Source organism: Pogona vitticeps, chromosome 1 (assembly GCF_051106095.1).
Source record: "Pogona vitticeps strain Pit_001003342236 chromosome 1, PviZW2.1, whole genome shotgun sequence".
NCBI lineage: Eukaryota > Metazoa > Chordata > Lepidosauria > Squamata > Agamidae > Pogona > Pogona vitticeps.
The window spans coordinates 177,338,199-177,365,570 of NC_135783.1; the positions used below are offsets into that span (position 1 = coordinate 177,338,199).

The 27,372-nt window shown below is 41.5% G+C and overlaps 1 protein-coding gene across 2 annotated transcripts in view; it reads left to right on the top strand.

Moving 5' to 3' along the window:
* Positions 1-18,803, top strand: part of MYL1 (myosin light chain 1) — a 39,035-nt gene extending 20,232 nt beyond the window's left edge. Inside the window, exons 1-6 of one of the 2 annotated variants that reach the window (XM_020780676.3) lie at positions 7,165-7,289; positions 8,453-8,477; positions 12,976-13,119; positions 14,890-15,063; positions 16,457-16,534; positions 18,750-18,803. In XM_020780676.3, coding sequence (XP_020636335.1) covers positions 7,287-7,289; positions 8,453-8,477; positions 12,976-13,119; positions 14,890-15,063; positions 16,457-16,534; positions 18,750-18,778 — 453 coding nt within the window. In that variant the 5' untranslated portion in view covers positions 7,165-7,286 and the 3' untranslated portion in view covers positions 18,779-18,803. Of the gene's footprint in view, positions 1-7,164; positions 7,290-8,452; positions 8,478-8,731; positions 8,760-12,975; positions 13,120-14,889; positions 15,064-16,456; positions 16,535-18,749 lie in introns of those variants that run through there. The other variant, XM_020780675.3, reaches the window with a different exon arrangement.
* The last annotated feature ends 8,569 nt before the right edge of the window (positions 18,804-27,372 follow it).

Here is a 27,372-nt window from a genome sequence, read left to right on the forward strand (position 1 = left end):
TCTGGACATCGATAGCCCATGGGCTATCATATTTCATGTTGGAGCATAATGGATTTTCTATTAACATAATGGGAATACATAAATTTAATATTTTCCATTAAAAGCAGTATATCTGTCTGCTTAAGGAGACCCTAAAAAAATAGAGGTTGCATGAATGTATAGACAAGGGCTCTGATCCAGCTGAAGATAATTGGGATGGAGGCTTCACTTACACTTAGCCAAAAGCCAAGCTGAACTAATGGGACTCTAGTAAAACATATCTACCATTATTATATAAATCCCACTGAAACAATGGAAGAAGATAGTCATAACTGAACTGCTTTTAGTGGGCCTCATAATGTAGTCCTGCACATGTTTACTTGGAAGTGATTCCCATTATGTAGGAATATGTTGAGGATTGCAGACATTTCAATGCGATTTACTTCTGAGTAAGCATACTCTCCTCTTCATCATCATTATCTTAGAACTACAGAGCTGACAAGGATCCTATGGATCATCACATCCATCCCCTCTTGTCTTCTTATGCTGCTTGTGAAGGCTAAACCTCTGCCGTGTTAAAACAACAACAACAAAACCTCTACTGGTAATAATCATTTTTAAAGCCTTGAGCATTTCAGAGACAAAATTCTAGCCTAGTCTATCTTCCCCTTGGTTTCAGTGTGGCAAAGGTACAACAAGTTGTGTCCTTCTAAATGCTGTATTTGTTCCAGTCTTTAAAAGAAAGTTGTGATTGGTTAAATTTATTCCCACAGTCTGCAGAGGCACCCATGTAGGTGAAATATATGTAAACTATATTTCAGGTGAAAGTAATGTATTGTATTTCCCATAACTTTGAATTATGTTCTAGACCCCTAATAGATTCTGAGCATCAGCTGTCACTATATGTGCTATACATCATCCCTCTCCATTGTGTGAAAGTTAACATGACTAGAAGCCTTCACTTTTAGCCTGTGTGCAGCCCTGTGAACACCAGATAGTATATAAATATACACAAGACTGGAGCTGGAGAGGACACATCCAATATATGCATGCAGGATAGTAAGGGAACACACTGAGGTAACAGAGCAGACTGTTCCACCTTGGACTGCAGGCGGGGTTATATTTCTCAAGGTACTCCTGGACAAAAACACCCCTTAAAATATTAGCAAAGCATGGAGTGAGCTTTCTGTCCTAGTTTGTTTAAACTTGATTCCCCCCCCCAAAAAAATATGCAGTAGGTTTTTAAAAATCATAAGAACATAAGAAGAGCCCTGCTGGATGAGGCCAAGGGCCCATTTAGTCCAGCTTCCTGTATCTCACAGGGGCCCCACCAGATGCCTCTGGGATCACACGAGACAACTTAAGATACCTGTCTCCTGAGAACCCTCCCCTGCATCTGGCATATGTAGGTACCTCCCTTTTAAGCCTGGATATTATACATCCCCATCATAGCTTGTGACCTGCGATGGACTTTTCCTCCAGAAATCTGTCCAAGCCCCTTTTAAAGGCATCTCGGCCAGATGCCAGCACCACATCCTATGGCAAGGAGTTCCACAGACTAACAACACACTGGATAAAGAAATCTTTTCTTTTGTCTGCTCTCACTTTCCCAACATTCAATTTGAGTAGATGTCCCCTGGTTCTGGTATTGTGTGTGAGGGAAAAGAGTTTCCCTCTATCCACTTTATCCACCCCCTGCATAATTTTATACGTCTCAATCATGTCCCCCCTCAGGTGCCTTTTCTCTAGACTAAAAAGCCCCAAATGCTGCAGTCTTTCAATTCCAGTTACAATGTTTCAGTCTGTTTTCTAGCCTCTGTTCCCTAAAATATGAGTGTAAAACCCAAAGTGGTATTCAAAGATGAGCACTATCATCATGGACAAAAATAACACTGTTCTCATATTGCATCTTTATTTCTTTTCACAGTTGATCTTGTTTTCTCTGTGCAAGTCGGTAGTATGGCATCTGTTTCTGTCTCTCTCTCTCTCTCTCTCTCTCACTCACTCTCAGACACACACACACACGTGTGTGTGTGTGTGCGCGCACACACACACACACACACACACACACACACACACACACACACACACACACTTACTCTTTGGCCTCTAATATTGTGAGATAGGATCCCTGACAGTAATTTCTTTGTCATTTCTAAACTTAAAATCCTTTCATCTGTCAAGCCCCCTTTATTTCCCATTTCCGTTTTCCTTTTATTTATGACGAGGCCAAATAAGAAGTGATGTGAACAGTCATATTTGTTTATCCACAAATCTCTCACATTCATGTGAAGAACCAGGATGAGTCATCAAAGGGGGGGGGCAAACGTATGAGGACTGAACCCTATTCCACCTCTTACTCTGTTCCATCACCTCAACCTGGCTCATGTCCTGGATCAGAGAAGAAGATCTTTGTTTTCCTTTTCTGTGAGACAAGCATATTTTGATATAGAAATCAGGTCCCTTCTTTTTATGTAATTGGTGAGATCCGGGGGGGGGGGGGGAAACCAGTGCATCTATCATGGTCCTTTATAATTTCTTTGGTATATCTCACCTGCTTCCATGACGGGGAATTTTGTCTCCTTTTTCATCACCTTACCTCAGAGTAATTAAGCTATGTGGCTTCTAGAAATGGAATTCTACTGAATTCCACATCCATTCATGCACCCCTTGTGAGAAGCCAACCTTATCGGTTTAAATAACATTATGATTGAGAGGAAGCTTGAACTATGGATTCAGTTTCAATTGTGTGAAAAATGAAAGAGAATTTAAAAATGCACTTTCAAAAGAAAAGGAATAGGAAAGCTGCTAAGAAAATGGTGGAGGATGGGCTAGTGCAGTGGTTCTCAGACTGGGGTCCCCAAATGTTCTTGGACTGCAACACCCAGAAATCCTGGCCAGCACAGCAAGTGGTGAAGGCTTCTGGGAACTGCAGTCCAAGACCGTCTGGGGACCCCAGTTTGAGAACCACCGGACTAGTGCATCTGAAAACCAACTTTTGAGGGAAGGACATTATATTCCAGAGTCAACTGATTGCAACTCTACTCCCATCCACTAATTCAGATGTGGTTTTTATATACAAGTGGGGTTTGTTGGTTAGTTGGCCCTGTTTATATAATCTCTCTCACCATTCATCCCTCCGTGTTTGTGACTGTACAAAAGGCTGCCAAAGTTGCCTGATCTACCTGCAATTAACTTATGAAGCCAGTAGAGGTCATCATGGTACCTTTCAAAAGCTAAAACGCAGAATTTGCCCTGCACTGTTCCCCCTTCCAAGTTGTAACATCTTTGATGCAGAAAGAACAGTTGGCAAAACTCATGCCTTTCCATCTCCTGTGGAAGCTCTTCTCCAGCCTCCAACTTTATCAGAAACATGCTATCTGTCACAAGATAGAGGGCCTTTTTGGTGGTGGCTTCCCAGCTGTGGAACACCTTGTCTTAAGCAATTTGTTTGGTTTGTATGTTACAATCTTTTCTGTAACAGGCTGAAACATTTTTACTCCTCAAGGCATGCTTCTCTGTTGCAAATCCTAGTCTACTCTTAAAATAGGGACACTGTAATGACTCTTTTTTCCCCCAGCCATCAATGTACTACTGACTCCACACTGGACTATATCAAGGAGGGCACTAATTATATTCCAATTAAGGCCTCATCTCTAGTATGTTCTTATAGTTTTTGTCTTACACCTCTTAATAGAAGACCCAAATGGGCTAGTACTGCTTCTTTTCAGTGTTTAAGGCTCCAGTAAAGAGTTGGCTACGTTGAATTCAGTAGGACCTTCTTCTAAGTAGCCATATATAATATGGCACTGTTATTCTGGCAAACAAAGAGTTCAGTCTATGGACAGCTCATGGACTATGGGCAGCTTCAGTCCAAAATGATGGTGGGATCCTGCTCAGATTACAACCCCCCTATGGCTCAATCTTATAATACCATTTTCACTGTTTCTGAGAGATTGAAATCTTCACTGTGATATCTGGGAAATATTCTGTCTGTATCATCATGAAAAGGTGGGACGTGGTGGCGCTGTGGGCTAAACCGCAGAAGCCTGTGCTGCAGGGTCAGAAGACCAGCAGTCGTAAGATCGAATCCACGCGACGGAGTAAGCGCCCGTCGCTTGTCCCAGCTCCTGCCAACCTAGCAGTTCGAAAGCATGTAAATGCAAGTAGATAAATAGGGACCACCTCGGTGGGAAGGTAACAGCGTTCCGTGTCTAAGTCGCTCTGGCCATGTGACCACGGAAGATTGTCTTCGGACAAACGCTGGCTCTATGGCTTGGAAACGGGTATGAGCACCGCCCCCTAGAGTCGAACATGACTGGACAAAAATTGTCAAGGGGAACCTTTACCTTTACCTATCATCATGAAAGAGAGTATTTGTGCTTTGACCATTCCATCTCTCTCTCTCTCTCTCTTTCTCTCTCTCTCTCTCTCTCTCTTAAAAGACTTGCTGTCCTAACACAATGATGAAAAACACAAAGCAAGGAATCAGGGGAGAGACAGGAGGAAGTTTTCAGTTCGGCCTTGTTTCTAGTACAACAGTTTTGCTCTGGCCAGATTTGCAGGCAACATCATTTATTTATTTAACATATTTTTCACCCTGCCTTCTCCTTAAAGAGGATCCGAAGATTAGAGCAAACGTCCTCTCTCTCTGCTGATTGCTTGCTCTCTCCTCCCCACCCCTACCCTCGCTTTGGTCAGCTAGCGGCCTAGCACTAGATTAGCAAGCATTTAATATAAAAAAGAAGGAAAGAAGCAGAATGGAATGGGAGGAAAGATGAAAACCAAACAAGGCACCAGGTTGGGGGTGGGAGAAGAGGACTCAAACAGGAGAGCCAATTTCTCCACCATCCTGCTGCTGGACCTGGTGGGAATGGCTTTAAATCCAACAGCTAAAAACCCCTCTACATTGGCTCAAGATAGCACACCATCTAAACTGATGGGAATGCATTTGATTCAAAAAAAATCAGAAGCCCCAGTAGTGGAGGAGAAAAAGTGCAGTTGGAGGCGGGGACTCCAAGCTGATTACACATAAATATTGTGTAGTTTATGGGAAATAATATGAATCTAACCATCCTCACCCTGCAGCATTTCCCACATCATTTGTCAATGTAATCACCCCTACGAGGAAGCCAACAGTTTCCCCCACTTCCCATTAAGTCTCTCGGAGGCATTCTTCATTTGCCAAAGTAATACATTATTATCACAGTTTGTTTAAGGGTAAGATGTGATGATATAGGGTTGCATGTGTACATCCTGCTACCGCTTTGGATGCTTTGCTCTGGTCTCATTTTTGTGTACCATTAAACAGCCAATGAGCTGTAACTTAGCATCCATTCTGGAGTTTAAAATTATTGGTTACCATTATTCATTCCTGTTTGGTGAACGTGTCTTATAAGGGTCTCACCTGTTGAGATTTTTACCATAGTAGAGGAGTGGCAGTTGTCCTGCACCTCAATAAGTAAAAAAACTTCCTAATAATTTACTTAATTTACGTAAGAACTGATGGTACAATCCATATATCTCCCTGCCTATAAACATGGCTCCTCCCTCATTAATCCATTGTTAGCAGCACCAGCCATTGGGGATTTTTATTAATAGCACGAACTACGAATAATGGGAGTCACTCGCCCTAACTATTCAGCCATGATGTGCAGGGCAATGGGAATACATCCAGCCACCTCTCAAGAGGGAATCTACTGACTCACCACATTTAGGAATAAAAGAAGTAATATTTGAGCCTAAAACTACCAAACTGCCACCCTTGCTCTACCAACTTTACATTATCTCCTCTAGTTTTTGTTTAAAATCACAAAGAGAGAAACAGATTTCTCCCTGTCATGGACTAGATGGACCTCATGTTCCGAAAACCACGCACATTATATGTTTTTATCTATGAAATTATCATGATAATCGTGTAAATACAAGTTTATGGAAGCTCAGGAAGAATGGCTGAGATCACAGATCAACATGAGCAAGGCATTCAATTACATCCTAAAGACTGGACCCACTCCTTTATGTCAGAACAAAATAAAATACAAATGTTTGATATACACTGGCTTCAGTCACTCGCCCTAACTATTCAGCCATGATGTGCAGGGCAATGGGAATACATCCAGCCACCTCTCAAGAGGGAATCTACTGACTCACCACATTTAGGAATAAAAGAAGTAATATTTGAGCCTAAAACTACCAAACTGCCACCCTTGCAATCCATGCATTGCGGTTGGATCATGTTAAATCACTGTCAGATGATGGCAGAATCCATTCCCTGTAATAAACATGCTTTGTGAATTAATCTTCATGTGATGTGGCATTTACTATGCCAGACTGAAGTACTGTAGGCTTTGGTGGCAGATACTAGGTCTCGTCATGTAAAATATACATGGCTTTTCACAGCTCAGCTCATCTTTGTTTCCCTTGTCTGCTTGTCTATGTTCTTCTTAAAACATGGACCCAGGACTGGACAATTGCATTGATTCACTGTATCTGATTCTATAATCCTATGTGCACTTACTGTATATGTGGGTAAACCCCCTCAACATAGGTCTGCATAGATTAGGCTGTGCATTATACAAAGGATGTTGCAATTTACAAACCAGGCAAAAGGGCTCATTTAGGATGTCAGAATGGATTAATCGCATTGGTGTCAAAGGAAATAATCAAAATCACTCCACTTCCAGTTAGTGGCCTAACTGGTGAGTGGACAATACCCAATGAGAGCAAGGGAAACTGTCCCATTGATATGTGAGAACTGGGATTAAGCTTCTTAATCTGCTGGCTAGAAAGTGTCATTCTTTCTCAGTACCAGAGATGTCAAATCTATGCATAAAATGTTAACACTAGCCAGCTAGAGAGGCACTTGCAGCAATACCCTTCCTGGCCAACTTGATCTCTCCTTAGATAAGCAGGCATCCTCCCCAAAGGAGAAATCTCAAGGGAGAGTCCATGTGGAATATTCCATCTTTATGCAGCAGACCAAAAAAAGTGCTGACAAGATTCAAGCTCAGGGAAGCAAATGAGCAGCTCCCCTGCCCTCTTTCCAGCTCCCTAAAAATAGCCCATACAAGAGGTCCATCAAGAAACGGATCCTTCTTTCCCTTTGCCCTAAGAAAGCTAAAGAACTCTCTAAGGGGGTGTGGCCACCGCTTTCCGACACTTAATCCTGCTTGTGATGTCACAACCCTCCCTTAAATAAGAGATCTTAAGGCCAGGCATCAGGACCACTTTCAGGGATTCGCACATCTTGCGGCTAATTCCACTGGCCTTGTCGGTGCTCCTCCTCTTCCTTTCCAACTTTCGCAATCATGGTGGGTTTGTGAAAAAAAAAGTTCTGCATAGTGATTTTATTGATCATTGTAATTTCCGTCTGTGCTAATTAAAATAGCATAAGAGAAAAAGGAAACTAACTTAGTGTGTGGTTGAGTAGTGTCGTGCCCTACCAACTAAGGCAGGAATCTATGTATAGTGTTACAGACAGGTCTTAGTGTTAATGTGTTAGGATTCATGCGGACGAGCTGGGTTATGTGGTAGCTTGCACAAGATATATGTATTATTAGCTATAGTCTGTGGTTTGTGTTTGTTAAAATAGCTGTGCAGAGGAACGTACCATGTTTCCCAGAAAATAAGACAGGGTCTTATATTAATTTTTGCTCCAAAAAAGCAGTAGGGCTTATTTCCAGGGGATGTTTTGTGTTTTTTTATGTACAACAATCTACATTTATTCAAATACAGTCATGTCATCTTCTGCTTGCAGCACAGTGGTGGAGGGCAGGGTTTCACTTAACTAGGGCTTATTTTGGAGGGTAGGGTTTATATTACGAGCATCCTGAAAAATCACACTAGGGCTTATTTTCAGGTTAGATCTTATTTTCAGGGAAACAGGGTACAAATAATCAATGAACAACTAATTAAAATGTACATATACATTTAAATATCAGACACATCAGTCTCTAGCAATGCAATATTATGTGTGTCTGTTCAGATATGAGTCCTACCCAAGTCAATGTGGTTTATCCTTTGATGAGTGGTATATAGGACCGCAACTTGAATTTATTTCCTTTTTCATTCTTCTAAAAGTAATACTAGTTGTTCAATGACATTATCAATTACCATTGCACATTTGAGGGCATACAATTATAGTTAATTATTATTTTTCAAAAAGGTATTTGCTTCTTTAGGCTATAGGTCATGCTCTGCCTATTTCTATTTAGATCTATCTATCTCTTTCTACTGTAAGGTGAAAGGATGAACTTTATATGCCAATTGCATTGGAATCTATTAGATACTAACAGAGTTCATTCATGCCCTAGTTCATTTATGTGAGAAGATATTACCTATAAGATATATGTTCATTTATGTGAGAAGATATTACCTATAAGATATATGCAACTTTTGTCTGTCAGTGCAATTTCCCCCCCAAAGTACTAGCTTTTTCCTTTTCTTTTTCTTCTCTTTCTTGGCCTAAATGCAGTCCTTCAGCGCTGATCAGATTAATGGTAAGTGGAACATGAATTCAATTTCCTGCATACTGATGTGATTAATTACACAGAACATCAAATGATGTGTGCTTGTTAGCTTCAGCAAGCATCTATTCCATTAACAGCCTGATGGCATCTCAGCTACTCCTGAAGATCAATCCATTCTTTTTCTTTGCATCTTGAGGAGATGTTTCAAGGAGCAACCTAGATGCTCTAAATTCCAATTCAAAAAATTTTAAGGGTTTTTTTTGTGATTGATTTCTTTCTAACAGATCGAGTTCTCCAAGGATCAACAGGATGGTAAGTTTGGGGGCAGCTAGTAATCATATACCAAGTTATTTGCATACAAGATGCTGTTGAAATATGTTCAGTGATACGAACAATGAACATTTATTGACTGGAATTGCATTATTAGACTTAACAAGGCTAAACCTAATATGGCCATCGATCTGGACTTTAAATTTATTGGGAAAGGTTCATAAAAATAAACACGATGCACACTGCTCCCTGTTCCAGGTATTCACTCCTTAAAGAACTAGAAGCTCAGTGGATAACAGAAGGAAATTTCAAGCTATTATAATTAAGAAAGAAATCAGACGAGAAAAAATATTTTAAATGTCACCCATTGGTAAACTGATGAAGAATTCAGAACCATCCAGAAATGCACACATGACACTTGTTTCTAAGAGGAATTTTAGGGCAACCTGTCCCTGTTGCATGGAGGGAAACAAGAGCTAATTAATGAAATAAGATGCAATATGAAATATTGAAATGAAATAAGATGCAATATGAAATATTGAAATGAAATAAGATGCAATATGAATTGTCATTGATTTAAGAGAATTTGGTGCTGATTATTTTTTGACGCACATTCCTTAATTCTGACAGAAAATTATCTGTCTGGTTTTTTACAAACAAGAAAACTCCACTTATCTATCACATCATTAATTTTCTAAAATATTACTAGCATAGATTTAGACCTTTATTTCAATAACTTCCTTAATTCGTTATTCATGTAAAAAAAAAAAAAACTCTTGACTAACTGTGAGTTCTCAAAGGTTCCTTCCAAAACACAAGTATAGGAAGCAATCTTGTCATCTGTATCCAAGCAACACTGCATCACTAAGTTTGAATTTATTGTGCAAGTAGGCAATTTAAGATAATATTTGTGTATAATAAAGATAATGTCCTGAATTTTGTGATGGTCAGAAATCATTGATATGTTCTCCAAAATGTGGAGAATATGTCTAATATATATTTCATCAGATCATTCACAAAATTCATCTGGATTGCCAACTTTCACACAGACATGGCTGCCCTCTGCAAATTTCAGATACACGCTAGAACACAATTTGTTGTTCTATGCTTCACTTTTGTTTAGAAACAAATAGCAAAAGGGTACAAAGCTGACTTCATTTTAGGTATCCTTGCCATGGTGAATTCCTATATAATGCTACACATTTCCTTCAACTGTAAATCAGATAGAAAACTCTATATTTAGAATTCACATTTGGTTTTAAAATGCCTCTTTTCAACTTTTCGTCCTGCATTAGCAACTTCACAAACAACACATTCAAAATGAAAAGGTATTCTTAGAATGCCTTCTTTTTGTTAAAGTGCTCACAGTCTTGCTAAATTAATTTAGGTTAATCTTTAGATCAATAAAAGTTCCGTAAGGGAAAGGTTCCCCTTGACAAATTGTCCAACTTGTCCAACTCTAGGGGGCGGTGCTCATCCTCGTTTCCAAGCCGTAGAGCCAGCATTTGTCCCTAGACAGTTTCTGTGGTCATGTGGCCAGCGCGACTAGACAGGGAACGCCATTACCTTCCCACCGAGGTGGTACCTATTTATCTACTCACATGTCTACATGCTTTTGAACTGCTAGGCTGGCAGGAGCTGCGACAAGTGACGGGAACTCACTCCATCACGTGGATTCACACTGCTGGTCTTTCAACCTTGCAGCCCAGAGGCTTGTGGTTAAACCCGCAGTGCCACCATGTCCCATCTAAAAGCTCAGTACTATTCATTAAATGAACGGATCAACATTCCTCAGACAGTAAGCAGCAGTGGGAACATTAATAATAAGCAAAGCGAAAAGGCATTGTTCAAATTAAGCTCTTGGCATTCTAAAAGCTACCTCCAGCTGTTATAAATGTCTGTCTTAATAGAATAAAAATACAAACTCTGAGTAATAACAGAAATAGAAGCAGAAGGAACCCTAGAATAGAATGTGTATTTCTGGACCACATGCTGCTTTCATTGCGAGGAAGGAGCTGTGGGCAGTGTATAGCAGGATAAAATCAGCATTCCAACCCTTGACTCTTCATACACACACAGAGAGAAGTCTCGTTTTAACTTTGACAACATCTTGTGTGGAGCTGAGGGACAACAACTTCAGTTGCCATGTCTTTGTGTAAAACAGAAAGGAAACATTCTTGGCCTTTGGGCAACTGTTTCAGCAATGTCCACCTGTTCTTAGACTATGATTATTACCCTGATGGAAAGCATACAGTGAGCTATATGAGGGGCAGGAGAGCATGCTTGAAACATAGCTTCTTCCATTCGCTATAATGATTCAATATATATACAAGAACCAACAGCTGAGCCAATTCTATTGGTGTCGCATTTCAGTTTGTTTCCCACAAGAGAAACTGTCTTTTAGAGTGGTTGAAAAATGAGGAATTTATATTATCCTTCATTGAAAACGGGCATTCTTAATAAAGTGAGGGGCTGCATTGATGCATGCCTTTAAAATGTTTATGACAAGGAGCCATTTTCCAGTACATGAGGTTCTATACTCTGCAGCTCCTGGGAAAATATCCAGTGTGCACCTTGAGCTATGTAGCAGTCTCTTCTCTGTAACTCTAAAAGGCTACAACATTATGAGCTGTAAGGAGAGAGGGTTAGCAACAGCTTGGTCTTGCAGGTTTCAACACATTATACAGTGAGGGGGTTTAATATCAGACATATTAGGTTACAGTCTAGCAACTGCATGTCCTACCTCAGCAATGTAGAAGCGTGCTAAGAAGCTCTCTCAGGCAGTATAAGGAAGATTGGCGTGAGCACCAAAATAGTACGGTTTCACAGGCACCTGGGAAAAATGAATGAAGACTGCATAACATACAGTATCTCGTATGCTTTCCAAATCTATGGCTACCACAAGATAGCAGCAGCAGTATTATACAGGGTACAAAAATAGATGGATTATCAAGTGTTTAATGGGGTTGGAACAAACTCGAAATTGGTGCAGAGGATATTTTATGCCTGTAGCCTTTCCAAGGCCAACTGGTTGGCTCCTGTGTGGACATGATACTGAACTAGATGGGTCTTTGGTCTCATCGAGCACAGCTGGAGAGGAGCAGGGAATGGAGATTAACTGGATAGTAATGTACAATTTATAGGGGAACACTCATATTTTAAACTCTTCCGAAAACTGGTGAAAAACAGACAAACATCCATAAAGTGTTGGCTTTCTGCGGGACCTGCTTGGCTTTCCACATGGGCCATATATATATATTTTGTTTTGATGGTTCTCATGTGATATTTATTATCAAGAAACAATAACTGCATTTTTGGCTGGCAGAACGTGTTTCTGATTGGAATGGTCACAGTACCAGAACTGCAAGACCCTCCCCCTTCAAAGGACTGAAAATCCCACACATGGGACAGCTGCACTGCTTTGGCTACCCTGTGGAGTAACATTTAAAGTGTGATTTCACAGTTGTGTCCTGGTCTCTGGAGGCTGTGTTTGTGGCATTTCTCTCCCTCGGAAGGAGAGCTCAGTGGAATCAAGTGTCAGAGTGGGTAGACTCCTGGTTCATATATTATCTCCTCTGGCAGTCTGTCTCCATGCTGTGTTGCTTCACACGGAGAATCCATACAAGCATCAACCTTATCTGGCTTCTGTTAGACAAACGAGTTAGAACACCGCAGCCAGAGTCCTGTTTGTGGGCATTTGTAAATGTGCTAGGCATTTCTCCATGCACTTTGGAGCTATATGTGTACTACCTTAAATATTGTTGAAGATGGATGTAAAGGTAGGATATACATTTATGTAATGAATAATTAAATTAGACAACATAATTGTGCAATTGGTCATGTGGTTCCCATTTTGATCAATTGCACAAAATGCCACCAGACCACTTCATGGAGTACTATTACCACCATTATTACTATACAATAACCTACTATTATTGTATAATTACTATTACTATTACTGTACAATATTATTACTATATAATAACTCACTATAAAAAAGGGAGTTCTACAGACCCGCAGAAAATTGGGCCTGAGATACTCTTAGCTGTTACAGGCAGAAGAAAGGACAACGTGGCATAAAATGCGATGCCATCAGAATTTTGCTTGCTGGTAATCTGCATGTTCTTGACGCCATCACTGATATTGACTAGTTTATGGGGAAATTGTTTGGCTCTGGTAACCTTTGGCCCTTTTTTGTTTGTTTGTTTGTTTGTTTGTTTGTTTGTTTGTTTGTTTGTTTGTTTGTTTGTTTTGGCAGATTTCAAGGAGGCATTCCTCCTCTTCGACAGGACTGGGGAGGGCAAGATCACTCTAAGCCAGGTCGGAGATGTCATTCGGGCTCTTGGGCAGAACCCCACAAATTCTGAGATCAAGAAGATATTGGGCAACCCCAGCAATGAGGGTAATTTGTTCTGTGTTCTGGTCACTAGTATGAATAGGTCCTTCTCCTAACGTTTAATCCAAATCTACCTTCCCATGAGGTAGGGGCTTTTAATTACTGGTAGATAGACTGATTTATGAAGCACTGAGCGTGTTTTTCTGTGATGCCAGCCCTGGCTACACAAGCACATGCCGCATATCAGACTCGCGGAATAAAGGTCAGGATTGTGTCTGACAGCTTTGTTGATCAACCTAATGCAAATTCAAAACTGCAGACCTATGCAGGATTTCTTAGGAGTAAGGCTTTTGAAACACAGTGGGTCAGATCACTAAGAAAATGTACATAGCATTGTATATCATCAGTAGCAGTAGCAACAGTAGTACCGTGTTTCCCCAAAAATAAGACACGGTCTTATATTAATTTTTGCTCCAAAAATGCATTAGGGCTTATTTTCAGGGGATGTTCTATTTTTTTTGTGTGTACAATCATCTACATTTATTCAAATACAGTCCTGTCATCTTCTGGTTGCTGCACAATGGTGGAGGGTGAAGTTTCACTTAACCAGGGCTTATTTTGGGGGTAGGGCTTATATTAGGAGCATCCTGAAAAATCATACTAGGGCTTATTTTCAAGTCAGGTCTTATTTTTGGGGAAACAGGGTAGTAGCTACAGATTTTTTAGAAATCTGGGAATTTCTAAATTTGGGGATTTTACTCATATTTTCAGTGTGTGTTTTTAACAACATTCAGTAGCATACTATGGGCATATATTTTATGGTGTATGAAAGGCTACAATAACCTCATTAACTCCACAGATCTATCCCCCATGATTAGGCATGATCCATCCAGAGTTAAAACAATTTAATTCCTACATTCTTCAACACGAAAGGTTTAAGCACGTCCCCAAGGGGTGGCCTGAAATTAAGTAATGCACCTCACTTCCTGAAGTTAACAAAGTCTGGGTCTGGTCAGTATCTGGATGGGGTTCACTTTGGAGCTATATGTGTACTACCCTAAATATTGTTGAAGATAGATGTAAAGGCAGGATACACCTTTATGTAATGAATTATTAAATTAGAAATTAAAGGGACTTCACAGTACTTAACTTTGATTGGAACAAATCCATTGCAAGACCTCTAATTCAAAAGAGCTAAATAAAAAGAACCATTTTAAAAGAGTTAGTCAGACATCAGGACCTACACCTTTATTTATCTCTCTTTTTAAAAAGCTGATAAAAGCATATATGAGTTTGATAGTGGTATACAAAAAACCACATTCATTTACCAGGTTGGAAAAATACAAAAAAAATTAAGAATAAAATCAATGACTATTGCTGGTGAAAACACAAAAACAACTAAAGGATAATTTAAGTATTTATTTCCCAGTTGCTAACCCTGAAATTTCAATTCTCTGTGCAGGATGTTCCTATCAGACCAGAAGTCATCCTTGCCAGCTGTGCAGACACTGTGTAGTTTTGTTTACTTAGAGATGGAACTGTGTGCAACAACCATTAAATTAAGTGTCTTGTAAATGCTTTCTTTGTTAATTGAATACAAATGTACCTCTTCGTTGTGAATGTAGCATCCTCTCGTGTGAGATACAGCTTTAAGCAAATATTTAAATGATTCTGCCAGCTTGGAAATGAAAGGAGAGAAAAATAATTTCTAAGGAAAAGATAGGGCTGGTTGGACATCTAGCGCAAATGCCGGCTTGTTGCTTTAGAAGCCAAATACAGTATCTTAAAATATTGCAAATATCTTATAATGTCATTTATAACACTGTCTGTTTACAGAGATGAATGCGAAGAAAATTGGGTTTGAAGAGTTTCTACCCATGTTGCAGGCAGCTGCCAATAATAAGGACCAGGGCTCCTTTGAAGACTTTGTTGAAGGTCTACGTGTCTTTGACAAGGAAGGCAATGGGACGGTCATGGGTGCTGAACTGCGTCATGTATTGGCCACTCTGGGTAAGAATTCAGGGAATTGTCCAATGTGAGACTAGTCTTAACATTTAGTACTGGACTACAACGGTGTACGTGTATGCCTGTGTGTATATTATGATAACTATGCTAGTTTAAACCTAAACTAGCATAGTTATCATACAATAAACCTGAGTTGTTTGGTAAGAGCATGTCTCCTCTTAGATTCTGATAGGTTTTATGCTGCATCCCTCAAGCAGAGTAAAACTTATGACTCCTCTATATGAAAGGGTGGGATGAGAAGGGGGGAAAAACTGTTTAGCACCTCTGGGCCGACGGTGTGATTAATACCCCAATATTACTTCCAATGGAGGGATTGGGAGAGAGATGATTTACATCTACATCTATCTGCACAATTTTACACACTGAAAGAATTATAAGGAGAGGCCTGCTGTATAACCACTGACATGCTCCTTACATTTATGGGGTGTGTGGAATTGAATTTTCTGTCCACAGAAAACTAATGTTAACCGAAGACGGGGGAAAATAGAACAGTGTTATTCTCAGGCAGTACACAGGAGTTCCTTTCCTGTATATAAACAAAGGCTCCAGTTTAGGGTAACGTACCTTGAACAAACCAGTTCGTGGGATATTGAAGTAGCATGGGTGTTACTTCCATGTGGCCGGAACCCAAACTGCTCCATTTATCCCAGGCTTCAGTTTGCCAAGATCACCAGAACATGACCCACACACTCAGTTTCCCACTTGTGGGGTGGGGGGCAGATACAGTTCAGATTATTATGCAAAGGATCTCACCCCTCCTATATCGTATTGTCTTTTAATATGGGGATACAGTGGGGTTCCAAGCACAGGGGAGGCAGCAACTGTCCACAGAGCAGTCCTAAAACTGCTACAGTGAATTCCCTGCCTGTGGAAGCAGAAATGGAAATAAGGAGTTCAGTATCTGTTTTGCATATATCATTCTACAGCCTGTTCCGGGTTGGAGAGGTACCCTGGGCAGTGTTGCCCTTCTGCCCCTCCCCTAAGCTTACTAGGGGGGCAGAGAGGGGGGGCAGCAGGAGGCACGGCCAACTGCACAGAGTCTGGTCACACCCCAGAGAGAAACGGTGTCCTAAGTTACCGACGTGACATGCATATGACTCTCATGCAGCAGGAACCACACTGCTCAGTTTGTCCTAGGTTTAGGGTTTTTTTTTTTTTTTTCACCCTGTATTAACATCCGTTTCCCATGCCAGGTGCTGGCACAAGGGCCATTCAATTAGACAACAGAAAATAAGAATGTTCTTCTGCATAATTGTAGTCCTTTTGAGAGAGAGAAGAAACTCTTGGTGACTCAACAAGCTGGAAAGGATGCACTCTTAATACGCCGTCCAGAGGTTTGTGCACTAGGGTTGGTGACTCTTCTTTCTCCGTGCTTTAGGTGAGAAGATGAAGGAAGAAGAAGTGGAAGAACTGATGAAAGGGCAGGAAGATTCCAATGGCTGCATAAACTATGAGGGTGAGCGACAGTGGCCAGTTATGGAAAGCGGTCATGGCAGCAAGAGGGGTGGGGAGATCTGTACTAGAAGGGGGCAGTGGTGCTACGACATGAAGTGGGGTGCTTAAACCCTCTCTGCACATGCTCTTTGTCCAAAGAAATCATCTGCCCCAAGCTGCTATTGTGAAAAAAGGCAGGCCAACAGAGGTGCATGTGCTGCAACTAACAGTAAGTGCGTGGTCAGAGGGATTTCACCTGGGGAGACAGTTGAGGTGGAAAGGTGTGAGAACATCAACACGGAGAAAATGCACACTCCCAGCTCCCATCTACATCATGGAAAAGGAAAAAGAAAAGGAAATGAAGCAATCCACTTACATGGAAATGCGATTGCTTGATTTTAAGACTAGGACCCAAAATATACATTACAGATCACCATGAGCTTGGGACCGGAAATTCCCACTGCTGGAAAAGTGAGAGTGTCACAGCGGGAGCTTTTCACAACTCCTGTAGTTTGCAAATTAGCTGGCTGTGTATTGTGATTGGCTGTCAAGAGATGATCACAGGTTAGCTTACATTTGCAACTATGCTTGTTCAGTTCTGAATATCTGCTGGAATCATGTATCTGAAACATGAACAGATCTGAGCTCCTTCTGACAAGCTGTAGTTTGTCCTTGGGATAAGAGCTGTTTGTATGCTGGGAGGTAGATGGAAGGTGCCTCAGAATCTGCTGGCAGATCATTGGGTAATTTGCAATATTGTAGTTCAGCAAGGATCTTTGCCTAGCAATAGTTTAGCATTAGCAATTAAAATTGTGAGTAAACACATTCTTCTGGCCATGGCGGACAAAGTGCTAAGAACAGAGGAGATGATATTCCAAACTCCAGGATCAGAGTTACAAAGTAGTTTACCAAAAATAAAATAAAATAAAATAACATCTAAAATGTATGGGGTGGAAAGTAAGTAGAGTGTGGACTGATTATGTTAAGTGGGCATGGAACATGAAAGGTTCCTCCATAGGTTCCCAGAGTGGTCTATATGGACCCCCAGGGGTCAATTTTGACTTGCAGGGGGTCCACGTCAGAGAGAAAAAACTGGGGGTGCAAGTTTAGACTTGTGTCACGCTTTGCAGGGGGCAGGGAATGTACGGAAAACAAATAAGTCGGCAAGTGGTCTACGGGGCAAAAGAAGTTTGGGAACCTATTCTAGATGAAATGGTGGCCTGGACTGATGTACATTACAATGGTGGTTCCTTTCCATCATTTATCTGAATTAACTCACTGCAAGCTTTTATACTTGTAGCCCACTGGTTCCCAACCTTTACTCCCCAGATGTTCTTGGATGATAATTCCCAGAAATCCTGGCCAGCATTAACTAGTGATGAAGCCTTCTGAGATATTTAGTCCAAGAAAATCCGGGGACCCGAGGTTGGGAACCACGGCTGTAATTTTCCTTCAGTGTAATCCAGGTGCCGTAACATGTCACCTCCCTTCCCCCCCCTTCTGCCTCCCACCTCTCCCCTCTCCTGCCCTCCCCATTCTCTGCCTTCTCTCTGCTTCCCCCCTTCAAAAAAAAAATCTCTTTTCCCTCCCTTGATGGTGCTTGATTTGGTAGTGGAAGCTTCCCTTTTGTGAAGAAGGGGATGTTGGTCTCTTTCTTACATGGAGAAAACTCTGCAGATTTTGAAAGGGAGCTCAAAGGATGTCAAATTGTTCTTGCCAGGCACGGAGCAGAGTGCAGCTGTGCTGGGAGAAAACTCCCACCCACCCAGTCACGCCAATTTGGAGACACTGTCAGAAGCAGCCCTGCTCCATGTTGTTCCCCACAGCTGATATCAGAAGGAATTCTAACTGTACACGCCTCTGCAGGACTCAGGCTTATTCAAGTGGAAAAATAGACAGTGATAAGAGATTTAGAAAAAGCTGGGCTATAATAAAAACCCAGTTGCCCAGTGAGGCAAAATTAACATTGAAAGGGAAGGGATAGTGGATGGATTGGTGAGATTCCTGCAATGTCATGCAGATCTGTTCAACTAATTCAAAATAAATGTGCAACTGAAGCCCCTCTTAATCAGGAACAAATAGAATGTGTGGAGAGGCCTTAAGGGGTTGAGGGTGGGGTTAGAAAATAGAATTGAAAGGTGTATCCCAAATAGGAGCATTCCACATTACAGCATTTTGTTGCAAGCCCATCCACCCCCCAGTTCCCTCTAACATATCAATTGTGTTTTGTTCCACAGCATTTGTGAGGCACATCATGTCTGTCTAAATGGACTTTTCAAGTCACACACCTGGTAAGCTCCTTTCATGGTCAAAGTTTTAGCTACCCTTTTGTCGCATTGAAATTTTAATTAGTGGCTTTTATTATCCACACACAAGCAGCCGGAGCACTGAGCTGAGATGAGCACTATCTTTACCTGACAGAAATGAAGCAAGTAAATAAAAAGGGCATAATCCAGCTCAAATGAAGCTGATAGCAGTTTTTAACGCCTCACCCCACCCTTTCTCTTTCATTCCCTCATTCAGTTGGATTTAACAATGTTTTACTTTTGCTGGATGGTGTCCATAATTTCTACCTCTAACACTGGTTTCATCTATGATTTTGGTGAACTCATCTACTTATTGATTTAAAGCATTTTCATCTCCGTTCTTCAGATGGAAAAGGTCCCATGATGGCTTATAGATGAGTGAAAAAATGAGACAATTCTACTACCTTTTTTTTTTTACATTTTTACTTTATTTAGACTTATACCCCGCCCCTCTAGACAAAGTCTACTCGGGGCGACTTACATAAATGATAAAATACAATAAAATAACATGCATAATGATACGTAATAATAAAACCAACTAATGGATATATACATTGTCAAGATGGGGAAATTGAAGAAACAAAGCAATTAATTGACTGGCGGGAATGCCTGCCTAAAGAGCGAAGTTTTTAAATGGCTTTTAAAAACACCCAGCGAGGGAGCCAGGCGGATTTCTGTTGGTAGGGTATTCCACAACCAAGGGGCCACTGCCAAGAAGGCCCAGTTTCTTGTTCTTTCCGTCCAGGCCTCTCTCGGCGTAAGGCCCCTCAGCCGCCCCTGCTGGCTATGTCGGGTGATCCGGGTAGACCTAGGTAGGAGAAGACGATCTGCCAGATATTGAGGTCCCAAACTGTTTAGGGCTTTGTATGTCATCATTAGCACTTTGAAATCAATGGGGAAACGGATGGGCAACCAGTGCAGAGCAGCCAGGGTGGGGGAGATATGCTGATATTTGCTCACCCCACTAAGAAGCCTGGTTGACGCATTCTGAACCACCTAAAGTTTCTGCATCAACCTCAAAGGCAGCCCCACGTAGAGTGCATTACAATGGTCTAATCTCGAGATTATGAGTGTATGGACAAGAGTAGTGAGCCCCCCCCCATCAAGATACCCTCCTTTTACAGTCTAAAAAACATCACAAAAGGAAAAGGGAGGGAGATCCCGTGTGAAAGAATGCGGACATAGGACTCAAGCGTCAAAGAGCTCCACATGTCAGCAATGAGAAGTCCTTCTTCTCCTTAATCAATTTCCCATGGCAGAAACAGTGGGAAAATAGGGGCGGTTATGAATGATGTACAATAACATCTGAAGCCTGTGGAACATTTAGTGAATAAGGCAGGGCAATAGGGAGGATAAAAGCCTTATCTGGCAAAGCTCCAAGGCACCAGTTCCTAGAGATTGAACTACTTACTAGATAGCCCATTATTATAAGAGATAATTCCTTAAGAACTTAAAACCTATGATTGTCATAGTATGAACTTTGCATACTTCTGGCAGTTTGCAAATTATCTTGCTTTTATTCTTTGATTGGTCTCCAGACGTTAACATGGACCCCATTTGCAAGCATTCATGCCCAGTCGCAAAGGTCTGCCTCTGTCCTATCTCTGGAAGACGAACAGATTTCCAGCTTCTAATGGCTGGCTTTTCAACAATGGAAAATCTGGTCTTAAAAGTTGCGGAGTTTTCATAGTGACTAAATGGAGTGGGAAATAGTACCGGAGTATAGGAGCCAGAAGGAGCCATACCAAGGATTCTATTGGGACTTTTTATTGCAGCCTGGTAGAATGTATGTTGCTAGATGACATACATAATGCTCAACTTCTTCATCTGTGAAATAAATGAGGCAAACACTGGGAGCTTAGGCTTCAGTCTGCTTTTGCACTAGCACGTAGGTGGTTCCCAACCTTAGGTAATCCAGGTGTTCTTTGACTGCAACTCCCAGAAATCCCAGTCAGCACAATTGGTGGTAAAGACGTCTGGAAAATCAAATCTAAGAACACCTGGGTTACCCAAGATTAGGAACCACTGCTCTCGAATTTCTCGTGAGGCCCCAATCCAGTGGTTCCCAAGCTTACAACCTAATATATTTTATTACCGATAATAACAGGCAGAACTTAACTGATGTGTTTTTGCTTTTCAGCAGAAAAAGATCAGCAAGCACTTAAGACTGGGGGAAAATCTGTTTTGCTCCATTCAATACCATCACCCTGGAACCAAAAAGGACTATAATATTCACCTCTTAACCACCACCACCACCCCTTTTAAAGCAATCAGCATAAGATGCCAATTGAATCTCAACATTTTTACACTTCGGAGATGAAACATTTGCTGAGGCAAATGAGAAGGACGGCATTGCAGCAGCTGCCAAGCCCAATAAAATGCATTTGTCCACCATGAAAGCAATGTATGTTCTTTGAACACGAAGATTTAAAAAAAAACATCTGACAATAAATCTCTGTGGTCAGTATATGGCTGGAAGTTTTCTTTAATCAGTTCAGATCCCAATTTAAACAAAATCAAAGCCTTAATTTATTTTCTCTCTATGTTTTCTTGCATACAATAAAGTTTTATGAAAAAAAATGAGAAGTTTGTGGGGTTCAGTTGGATGAATGGGGATCAGAGAGAAGTCTGGAGAAGGTGAGGATATTTGTTAAAATTGTTCCCCAAAGATTTCAGGTCTTCTTTTTGAAAATATTGAATTCTTTCAAAGAGGAGTTCATTAGCAACATATTTTTTTAAACTCTCTGTATTTTCCCTAGTCAATGAAAGGACAGCTGATGAATGAGCAATTAAATTCTCTATTTCGCCATAGGCACATCCCCCATAGCATCACCCCATTCCATGTGACATAAAAGCAAAGCTCTGACTGCCCAACTGCTATGGGAATTGTAGTCTAAAAAGTTATTTTCCAGGCTTTGCCCAAAAGAATAAAAGAAAAGAGCACACTAGAAATACCATTACAGAATAGTTATTCGTAAGAAAGAAAATGGTAAAAATCGGCACAAATGAGGTCCTTAAATATTATAGAAGTGAGACCAAAGTAAAATTGCCAGCTTTAATGTATAACCTCTCTTGTAGGCTATAAAACAAATGAATTAGAATTCCGATCCAGAACTCATATTTTGGAATTTATGAATGGGCTGTAAAACAGAACATCAAGGTGGAACGCAGGCACTGAGTCCCGCTCGTTATTGAGCTTTGTCATTTAGATTAGAATATTGCAAAATATGAGCACCAACAATGGGCATTTTAATTTCACAGTTTAAAGACTGGAGATTACAGTGGCTGTGACATGTGAGGGTTTTAAAAAAAAACAAACCTTTATTTTACCACTGCTTCTGCCCTGCAAATCAGTTGGCTACCTTGACACACCATTTAAAAAAAAAACAAACAAAAATGACTATATCTAATTTCAACATATGGCCATTGTAGTATGCAGGAAGGGCTTTATTTAATTTTGTTCTTTGATGACTGTTTTGAAGTAATTAAATAAGAAAGCTACATAATTGTCAGCATAGCTTTAGTGTTAGATGCAACTCTTCTTTCCCTCCAATGGACACGCATAAAACTGCTTTAATCCCCCAGCCAAGTGTCAGCTTGTTCTACAACAGTCTTGCTTAACCTTATTAAATTTCTACATATGAAATGGGCATAGCTCAAGTGTTAGCAGATGCACAGACATGGTGTGGTTTGAGAAGTGACTAATTCTCAAATGCCAGCCAGCTGGAGGAGAGTCAAATTTTGATTTCCATGATTTCCTCTACACACACACACACACACACACACACACACACACACACACACACACACACACACACACACACACACACACACACACACACACACACACACACACACACACACACACACACACACACACACACACACACACACAGAGAGAGAGAGAGAGAGAGCACACCCTATGTTCCTGTTTAAAACCTTGGAGGAGAGTCAAATTTTGATTTCCATGATTTCCTCTACACACACACACACACACACACACACACACACACACACACACACACACACACACACACACACACAGAGAGAGAGAGAGAGCACACCCTATGTTCCTGTTTAAAACCTTGATAGGTAAACAAATTTGCCCACATTAATCTTTGTATTAAGTTATCCATGGGCAGTTAGCCAGCAATGTATTTAAAGTCTCTTAGAAGGTGAGGGTGAGCCAAGCTCCTCCATACGTGGTTGGAGACAGAAAAGAGGCAACTTGTTTTTCAAGCTTTAGCATGTTTCATGACAGTCACATTATCGTGTTAATTTATAGGAGTAGTGTTGATGGTTCTCATATGGGGAGGGGTTAAAAATGAACACTACTGTTATGTTGCATTGGAATTTCAGATTTCTTCACCAGAGCATGGAACAGGGTACACAGAGCTTAGACATTTTCTCCTTTCATCATCTCTCTCTGAATCTAACTGCTAGTGGAGAACTGAGCCTATTTTTTCCCTCGCTGAAAAAAGAACATAAGAAGAACCCAGTTAGAGCAGCCGAAAGGGTGAAGGCAATTTGTTATGAAGCAGAGGGATGTCCCTCCCCGCAATGTTGGGGTACGGCACCCCCAGCCTCATCCATGAGCTGCCCCTGCCAACGGCCCATCTAGCCCAGTGTTTTCTTCACACAGCAGCAAACCAAACTCCAGTGGGAAGCCGGACATGAGTGCAGCCGCATCCTACGACATGCATTCCCCAGCAATTGGTACAGAGAGGCCGACTGCCTCTGATTCTGGTGGTGATCTGTAGCCATCATGACCAATGGCCATTGGTGGCCCTAATCGCTATAAATTCAGTTAGTCTCTGACATATAGGAATATTTCCCCCCTATTTTTAGGTCCAGCTCGGTTGAAAACTCAGTGGGTTGGACCACTGGAGTCAGGGATATGGTATTTGATTCCCCACTGTGTTTCCTGGGAAAAGAGCAGTCTAAGCAGCCTTGGGCAAGTTGCATGATATTTGAGTGTTATTAGAAGGAGAGAGGTGTAACGACGATGTCTATTCTTGCAATATTTCCATATTGCTTCTGAGATGCATTGCCTTCCTTTATTTCATTGGCTGACTGTCTCGTATCCACCGTCAAAGGTGTTTCCTACCTGGAGTAGGAAGTATCATGAGCTGGTGGGAAGCAGTAACTTTAAAGAGGGTTGAAAGCCACATGAGAATGTGACAGCCCCCACCCCAGAAATCCAGGCAAGACACTCAGAACTAGCTAATGCTGGTTCTGAAATAGACCTGGGGTTGGAACATCAGACCCAGGGGAGGGAGGAGATCACTGCTAAGGAGATTCACCCGGAGGAAGATCGGGGAGGGGGGGAAGGGAACTTCCCTACAGCTATGGGCTGTCAGAGATGCCCTAGAGGAGGCTAGAGGGGAGTGCGAGGGGAGTGCAGGGAGAGGGAAGACAAGAGAGGCCTTGACACAGGAGACAGGTCTTTGGACCTGGAGGTGGAGGGGGCTTGAGGAGATGCCCAGGAGGAGGCAAAGGGGGCCTTCAGTGCTGAGGAGGTATTGGAGCCCAAGGGCACCTACGACTATGTCTACTAAGAGGATTCCTGGATAGGGTTCTTTCTAGGGCTCCGTGTGCCCCAAGGACGAGGCAGTTCACCAAGGAATCCAAACTTGGGCAGCTGCGACCGGCCTGATGGTTGTCTGTGTCAGGCCAAGAGGCCCCAAACCTACCCAGAGATGAAGCTGGAGGTGAAAAAGGCAGAAAGAATATCAGCGGCACCTCCAGCAGCCGCAGCCGCCTCCCTGGCAGCAGGATTTGAACTTGCTGAGACCCGAGCCTTGCCCTTGCTGCAGGATTCTTATGAACCAGATCTCCTCAAGGCCCCTATCTTTAGACCCCCACGGAGACCTCCCTTAAAAAAACATTACAGACTTGCTAGACCCAGCCAAGTTAATTCAGGTTCCAGACTGGGCAGAGTCTATGGAAAGGCAAGTGCCAAAAACTTTGCTCCTGAGACGAATAAGAGGAGTGACACAAACTCCTGATGTTGTTGTTTCCCCTTTCCTGGTTCCAATAAATCCTGTTGAGCATAAGCTTAAGCCAGATACAGGCATGGAGGAGAGGCTACCCATGGACACTGACAGGGTCTGGACTGCAAGGGCTCCGAGAGAGAAACTGCACACATTTCTTCTATCCCCTTGCAATCTCAAGTCATGATTCTGCACGTTTCAGAACCAATAACACACATCCCCTGTGCAAAATCTGTTTACTACGGTGAAATAGGAAATAGGTTTACATACCACGAGGACCAGGGTGACATGTAAACTGAGCAGGGAGGGACAATAACCTGAAAAATTTCAGGGTGAAAGACTTTCTCTTCTCAGACCATGGCTTCCTCGTGCACAAAAAGCAACCTTTACTTTCAACTCTTTTTATGAGAGTGAAAAAATAACTCTCAAGCCAGTCACCAATAAATACTTCTGTATAAAACTATATTCCTTCACTGCCATCTTGTGGTTGCATGTATCAGGAATTAATTATTATCCTGGTCTCATCATAGTTAATTCCTATACTAATTAGAAAATCCCTTTAATAAATATTTTAAACCTCCTCAAATTTGAGAGAAAAGAACAGCACCATCAGCACAAAGTCACAGGGGCGCTCTTGTTTCAGCAAGTTTTGTTGTATAAAAGTTTGGAGAGTTGGGCTAGAGAGGAAAGCAATTAACACATAAGCAAAAGAGAAGCTAAAATATAGGGCTGTTTAATGGCCCTGGAGGACATGATAGAACATGACAGATCACTTCCTACAGCATGTTGAATTGACATAGATGTTTTTAAACATGATTGTCCCATGAGGTAAACAATCCAAAGGCAACGAAACCTTTATTAAACCACACAAAAAATCCCAAAGAAACACTAGGTCTCAACCTATACAGGTTTTTATCAGTGTGGGCACCATTGTGGATGATGCAAGGGGAAAAAAACATTTTAAAAAATCATGGCAGGCACACCTCTTTCTTAAAAGTTTCGATGTGGCTACGGATGTAAGCCAGGAAATTTCAAGTTCCACACCAGGTGACAGTCGATTGGATTGTGCCCCCCAACTTGCCAAACAAAGGGATTGCATGTATTCCTCATCTCCCCTCCCTGCCATAAATTGATGCTCAAGGTTCCTTTTTTGGGATTATACCAAAATGTGTCAAACAGCTTGAGTCCAAGGTATCTAAAATACCGCATCTCCCTCTATGAGCCTGCCCGGGCATTAAGATGATCAGGGGAGGCCTTTCTCTCAGTCCCATCACCCTCACAAGTGCAGCTGATGGGGACACGGGAGATGGCTATCTCTGTCACTGCTCCCAGTCTCTGGAACTCCCTCCCATAGGAGGCCAGGCTGGTCCCTGCCTTGGTGTCCTTACACAGATAGGCTTATCCTTAATGACTGGTGGTCTGAGAGGGTTTTTTCCCAAATTGGATTGTTGTGTTCTGTTGCTTTAAATGTGTTCTTTTTAAATATTTGTATACTTACTGTTTTTAGCTTTTAAATAGTGTTTTAAACCGCCTTGGTTCCTTTTGGGGAGAAAGGCAGGAAATAAATAAATAAATCAATAAATCAATAAATCAATAAATCAATAAATCAATAAATAAATAAATAAATAAATAAATAAATAAATAAATACTCCTCATCAGAGAATTGGGGATAAAACCGAATCTACCCATTACAGTGAGCCAATTCCAGCCAGATTGCAATGGGAAAATGTCCTCAGGGTTCAATCCTTTTTGGGTGATGTTAACTGTATAACCTTGCAGGTTGGGACAGAAAATCCAACTGATGGCCACTAGGGGTGGAATTTGAAACCTCCATTCCTAACTTGCATCTGCAACCTGCATAGGATCTGGCAGTGATGTATGGAAGTGAGAGCTGGACCATAAAGAAAGCTGACTGTTACATACAGCTATGACATCACCTGCCCGTCACTGCTGAAGCTGTGTGTCATCTACCAATGGCATGACGGAGGGTGGGACATAAGGGGTGGAGCTGTTGTATATAAGGGGAGTGAATGGTGTGAGGGTTTCAAATAGGGCTTTGAGATAGGGCTGAGAGATAGGGCTTGGAGATACTGTGAGATAAGAACTGTGCTATATAGTGAAGGTCTATGAGAGTGTGTGTGTGATTGTTATATTATTATAGTGATTAAAGTATTATTTATATTCAAGTGATTTACCATTCCTTTTGTTTGTATACCGTTTTTTATTTATTTATTTTTATGTTTTTATTTTGAAATCATACTTTGGCCTGAAGCTTTATTTGAGGGAATGGTTGGTGGCAGTGGAAACAAAGAGTGATTGAGTGTGATGTAGCGGCCCCTTTGTGAGGTATAAGGTGGCTGTTACAATAAAATTGGTGTCCAGCTGGTGGGATTCGAATATTCCAGTGAAGTCTTGGCAAAATCGTGCCCAGAGCAAGGGTCTTCAGTTAGGGTCATCTGAAGTGGAGAGCGTGGGTCACCTTCTAGGGCTTGGCTCAAGGGGAGCAAAGCCTAGTAGACGGGCGCTGAAGCTTCAGAGTGAAAAACTGAGACAGGGGAGCT